Source organism: Bolinopsis microptera, unplaced genomic scaffold (assembly GCF_026151205.1).
Source record: "Bolinopsis microptera isolate Bmic1 unplaced genomic scaffold, MBARI_Bmic_1.0 sca162, whole genome shotgun sequence".
NCBI classification, from domain to species: Eukaryota; Metazoa; Ctenophora; class Tentaculata; order Lobata; family Bolinopsidae; genus Bolinopsis; species Bolinopsis microptera.
Window position 1 is genome coordinate 9906 of NW_026971934.1, and position 6637 is coordinate 16542.

At 39.3% G+C, this 6637-nt stretch overlaps 1 protein-coding gene across 1 annotated transcript; it reads left to right on the top strand.

Annotated features, from left to right (window-relative positions):
- Positions 1-3406: 3406 nt before the first annotated feature.
- LOC134825848 (calumenin-like) lies at positions 3407-5905 on the top strand. The gene is made up of 3 exons (XM_063838039.1): positions 3407-3517; positions 4457-4599; positions 5083-5905. The coding sequence occupies exons 1-3, from the start codon at positions 3424-3426 to the stop codon at positions 5197-5199; spliced, it is 354 nt and encodes a 117-aa protein (XP_063694109.1). The 5' UTR covers positions 3407-3423; the 3' UTR covers positions 5200-5905.
- The last annotated feature ends 732 nt before the right edge of the window (positions 5906-6637 follow it).

Below are 6637 nucleotides of genomic sequence, written 5' to 3' on the forward strand. Positions count from 1 at the left end.
GACCAAAAAATCTACTCTAGAAGCTTATTGACATCGAGCATGAAGTTTGGTGTCTACAACTTTTCTAGAAACCAGGTCTTTTGTAAGGTCATTCTGGATCAGAATTGATAAGGTGCGCAATTTCTATCAGTTATCCCAACCCTAGGGGGAAATTTCTAAATTACCCTCAGGCGCAAATATATGACTTTTGTATCTCGGCTTCTGAACGTTGTAGGGGCCTCTCTTTTACCTCAAACTAACTGCAAAGGCCACATTTATTTACAAGCTATAAAGCAACATAGGGTTTATAGTGCTTAGTTTTGGAGATATTCATTAAAAACTGTTTTAACTTTCGTGCATCCTAAATTAGTAACACATGTACTTAATTTTGGTATCCCGGGCTAAAAAAGTCTTACAGACACTTCACTTGCAGCACAGCAAAATGTTCAGCATGAACACATTCAGATAATATTTATGGAGCAACACAATTCAGTTTCAGAAGCTCCTTCCAGCTATCCATCTCTCTGGTTACTTCAAACCACTTCAATTCCCAAATTTATACATGAAAATCTAACTATCTCGTTATATCTACCACAAGTTGGGCTCTCTCCTGTACTGTTTGGCTGTTATGGCTAATCACCTCCAATCCAACCTCATGTTGTAGAATCTCCTTCTAGCTACCTATAATTCTGCTACTTCCATGTCATGCCTATTCTACACAGCTACCACCAGCACGTTATAATTCTAGCTCTTTCTAGCAACCTCTGAATGCTACCTCCTGCTCTATACAGGTACCACCAGTGGGCAGAAACCACCAACTCCAGCTCTTTTCACTTATTTTGGCTACATCTATTTAGCTGCTACTGCAAGGCCCCCTGGCCCCTCCAACCTCTGCTCTTTCTAGCAAACTTAACTTAAGCTACCTCTTGCCTTTTATAACACCACCAGCAACAATTTATTCTGGCTCTTTCAGGCTGCATCAGCTGCATTCAACAATTTCCAGCTCATTGAGGAAGGGGAAACCTGCTATTTCTAGCAACCTCTGAATGCTACTTCCTGCTCTATCTAGCTTCCACCAACACCCACTAATTGTTGTTACTTGTTATGCTACCACTAGCACCTGCAAATTATAGCCCTATCCAGCAAACTCAGACTACATTATGCTATATCCAGATAGCACAAGCACCCTAAAGTTCTAGCTGGAGCCTGGAGGTAGCCGGAATTAGGTAAAACAGATAGAATTTGAGAGTGCTCATTTAACTGCAGAATAAGGATGGATGTAGCCCGAAGTAACTAGAAGAAGCTAAAATTTGTGGGTACCGTTTGCTAGTGTTAGCTGGATAGAGCAGAAAGTAGTCTGAGGTTGCTGGATAGTGCTAGAATTTGCAGGTGCTGGTGATAGCTGTTTGTTTGTTTGTTTGGGGACCGGTTTTTGGTACAACGGCCAATGAGCTGCAGCTGAACAGAGTAGGAGTAAGTCTGAGGTTGCTGGATATGGCTAGAATTTGCAGTGCTAGTTGTAGCATAACAACAATTATTGGGTGTTTGTGGAAGCTAGATAGAGCAGGAAGTAGCATTCAGAGATTGCTAGAAAGAGCTAGAATGGAGGTAGCAGAATTGAAGGAAACTAGAAGTAGATTCTACTACATGAGGTTGGATTGGAGGTAATTAGCCATAATAGCCAAACAGTACTGAAGAGAGCCCAACTTGTGGTAAGACCGGGATCCCGGCTTAATCCCGATCCCTAATCCCGGTCCCGGTCTTAATCCCGGTCCCAGCACTTTTTCCCATTCCCGGTCAAAAAAGCAGTCTCGGTCGATCCTTGGCTTTAACGAGATGGAAGCAACCAGAGGGATGGTTGGATGTATAAATTTGGGGATTGAAGTGGTTTGAAGTAACCAGAGAGATGGTTAGATGTATAAATTTGGGGATTGAAGTGGTTAGTGGTTTGAAGTAACCAGAGAGATGGTTAGATGTGTACATTTGTGGATAAGATAAGATAGCTGGAAGGAGCTTCTGAAACTGAATTGTGTTGCTCCATAAATATTATCTGAATGTGTTCATGCTGAACATTTTGCTGTGCTGCAAGTGAAGTGTCTGTAAGACTTTTTTAGCCCGGGATACCAAAATTAAGTACATGTGTTACTAATTTAGGATGCACGAAAGTTAAAACAGTTTTTAATGAATATCTCCAAAACTAAGCACTATAAACCCTATGTTGCTTTATAGCTTGTAAATAAATGTGGCCTTTGCAGTTAGTTTGAGGTAAAAGAGAGGCCCCTACAACGTTCAGAAGCCGAGATACAAAAGTCATATATTTGCGCCTGAGGGTAATTTAGAAATTTCCCCCTAGGGTTGGGATTACTGATAGAAATTGCGCACCTTATCAATTCTGATCCAGAATGACCTTACAAAAGACCTGGTTTCTAGAAAAGTTGTAGACACCAAACTGCATACTCGATGTCAATAAGCTTCTAGAGTAGATTTTTTCACTCTCGCCCCAGTGAAAATCGGTTTTTCTGGATTTTTTTCCAAAAGTAAGCATTTTGGGCCTTTATACCCTTCATAGTGTCAATATAAATATGTGCATTGCGGTCATTTTAAGCCAAAGTTTGAGTCTCTAAGACCTTCAGAAGCTGAGATACATATTTCCCATATATGCGCCTAATGTGAAATATGGGCGTGGCCCCCACAGGGTTGGGACTAGCGACACAAAATGTGCACCTCGGTAATTTGAGTTACCAATGACCTAATTAACCCGATTCAGTATCAAAAAACTCTGTACATCGAAGTGCACACTCAATCCCTCCCTGCTACTAGAGTATTAGTATCTGGAGCCATTGGCATCATCAATACAGTCTCAGCAACATATTCTGACTGCATATAACTGTCTGTGACAATTTTAGAACAACTTAGGAACAGATGTTTGGACCTATATTCTGGGGGCCCTGTTAACAAAATGGTATTTTTACAGGTGAAAAAAAAGTACACTTAAAAACCTAATAATTATTTTCAACTACCCAAGAAACATTTAAAGGGTTATTATGTACATATTTACAGCCCTAAACATGCTTAGAAGTAGTTTTAACACCTGTTTCTAAGTGCTCAAAAAACGACCTATATTCTGGGGGCCATATACCCGTACTTGCTTATCTAATAATTATGCCAGAATTATGTTGAACTGTTATTAAACACTGATATCTGGATATTATAAAAACTTTTTTCACAACTACAATTAAATACATTTATTGAGCCTGAAGATGGCGTTGACGCCGAAAATTTGCCCTTACTCCTAACTTCCTTGTTTTACTTGTCCTTGTCTCTTCCAACCGGATAATATCCAGATATCAGTATTTCAATCATGAGACTAATAAACAGCGAACTACTCCGTTTTTTGATGTTATTAAACAATCATTTTCTTCAGATGTCGTGATTGCGGAAACAATGGAGGATATGGACGAGAACCAGGATGGTAAAATCTCACTTTCAGAATATGTCGGAGAAATGGAAAACGACGATGACGACGATGACGACGAAGGTGATGACTTTTACCAACATTTTAATTCATTAATTTATCAAAATATATGCGCTCAGGCATCATTCATTTGTTGCTCCATAGATTTTAGAGGCGAGTTTGACAAATTCGTTGACAAATTCGTTTGACAAATTTGTTGACAAATTATTGATTTTCTTTTGAGTTTTTGTGTAATTAGCCTCAAAGCTCAATCATGGCATGGCAAGATCTGATCTCCATTTAGTTAAAGTTGTATATTCGCACAGAGCTGTTAAAATGTTAGCCTCCAAATTGGATTTGAAATACAACTTATCTGGACCTCATTTTTTAGCTAATGATTTATCTTACCGCGGTAGCAAACAATGTTATTTTATCATCGACCCAGCCAGAAAGTTGACACTCTGCACTTATTTACTCTCTCTAGCTATCGACCTAATGACCCATTATCATCTAATCATTTATCGTAACATCTTTTTTCTTAAGCTATTTACGAATATCAATGTCTGCCAGGTCTTAAGCATCGTTTAGCACTTTTCAGCCAATACGAAGAAGGCGATTACTACACGGATTCTAAAGCGCCATCCCTGTATTAACCACCAGTCGTTAGCTTTACCATTTGCCTGCAATTATATCATCCAAAGCCTTAGTAATTACATAGCGGAACAGGTTCTAAAAGTACTAGCAAGCTATCACTAGTTTTTGGACCTTAAAATCTGATAGCATTTCGCAGTGCGCAGAATATGATAACACGTTTCGCGCGCAATATTCCACGCGAGCATTTTGACAAGTATATCATACGTAAGCTATCACCCCGACCCCTTTAATTAATTCAATATACCTTTAAAATATTCACAGCATAATACACTGTATTAAATACAGCCACACGGAATGTCTGTATGATTGGCCCCTTATACTATATCACCCCTGGTACAATTGTTATGGTTTCTCATTCGATGATTTCAGATTGGTTAGAGCGAGAAAAGAAGAGTTTCCAGGAAAACAAAGACAAGGACCACGATGGTTACCTGAGCAAGGAAGAGTTGGCTGCCTGGATAGTGCCCTCTGAGATAAACTACAGTCTGGAGGAGGCACAACATCTGATAGAGGTAATATTTCTCTGTTTAACAATTAGATTTTGTAATGAAGTGGTTATTGATGGTATATGAAGCCATTATAGTTGATCCTGTTACACACTGCATACCAAAGATGACACACCCATGCATCTAAGAGTATCGAACTACACCCACAGTGACAATGTTGCTAATAAAACATCTGCTGGTCAAAGGTCTCTGTAGCTTAAATAGTCCGCAATTAGTGATACTTCTTGAAAGAAGTAAAAACTGTTCCATTATCACGTGACACTAATATCACGTGACACTAATATCACGTGACACTAATACCACATGACACTAATACCACATGACACTAATATCACGTGACACTAATATCACGTGACACTAATATCACGTGACACTAATATCACGTGACACTAATATCACGTGACACTAATATCACGTGACACTAATATCACGTGACACTAATATCACGTGACACTAATATCACGTGACAATAATATGTCGCTATTTCAGAAAGCGGACACTAACAAGGACGGGGTCCTGTCTTACCAGGAAGTGATTGAGCATCACGAAGTGTTTGTTGGGTCCCAGGCTACCGACTACGGCAGGATTCTCCATGAGGAGCTGTAGGAGTCTCACTGAGAAAAGCTGGAGCAATTTCAATCAGAGATAGTACTGTCTTTCAAACAGTATAAGAGACACATCTCTCTTCAAAGCTGTCTCTCTCCTCAACAGTTCAGGAGACATGTCTTCCTCCTTGCAGACTGGTTGATATTACTCCACTTTATCATGTTGGTTATGTAAAAGGGCTGGAGACAATTTCTCGCTGATTTTGAGCCATTAGGCTAGGAGTGCTTTCTTTACGCTGCCCCCTATTCATTGACTATGATACGCTAGTTAAATATTATTTATACAGTATATCTTTTGCCAAATTTAGTATTATATGTATAAGAACTGAAAATAGGTAATGTTTATTTTTTCGTATCGGCAATTTAGCGGTTGTCATATTAATAATACATGTATATTTTTTGATGATGTGATGCAAATTTGACATTTATTTCACCCGAGTTTTAAAATTAAGAGTGTGTGCGACCTATTTTACTTTTAAACGGTTTTTGGAACGAGGAACAATTCCATATTTATTTTAATTACCTCATTTATTAACCTTATTATTTGAACACGATAATTGTCATGACCATTGAGGATGGTGGAGTTCAATATTTATATAGTTATAATTGTTTTGTTCGTGTTCTCTTTTCTAAAGGCTACCATACGTATTATAATTGGTAATCTATAATGCTAATTTATTAAGTTTAATTAAACGAATATTCCGTGACCAACGAGTTTCTATTGTTCGACCCCGCTGTCCTTAAAAACTGCACCACTTAAACAACACGTCATCGGTAAATGGCCATCATGGTTTGATGAACTATAATCAACGAAATATCACGTTTCACGTTGCACAGGTAATCAAACGTTGATAACCGATTGGTTAAACGTCCTGAAGGTAAGCGTTCTCATTGGTTAGACCATGTCACGTGGCGGTCGTGAGAAACTGTAAACTGTGCACTAGCTGGTATTTAGACAGGTCCCCTCAAGTAGGCCAGCAGTTATTTGTTTGTAATGTGAGCGCCTGTGCCGTGACTTTCATGTTCCATCAATCTGAACGATTCGACACATCTACAGTCGAGGTGAACTGTGCGGAAACCGTTTAACCTGACGACTCCAGCTTCTCTCTCTCTCTCTCTCTCTCTCTCTCTCTCTCTCTCTCTCTCTCTCTCTCTCTCTCTCTCTCTCTCTCTCTCTCTCTCTCTCTCTCTCTCTCTCTCTCTCTCTCTCTCTCTCTCTCTCTCTCTCTCTCTCTCTCTCTCTCTCTCTCTCTCTCTATCTCTCTCTCTCTCTCTCTCTCTCTCTCTCTCTCTCTCTCTCTATCTATCGAGCTTCCAGTGCAATTGTTTAATAATTTCGCGAGCTTTTACATTTTAGGCTCTAGCGGCCAGTTTCTCGTGGTGATATAGTTGCAACAAAGAATGAGATCCTCATGTAAAACCGTTCAACCGTAAAACTG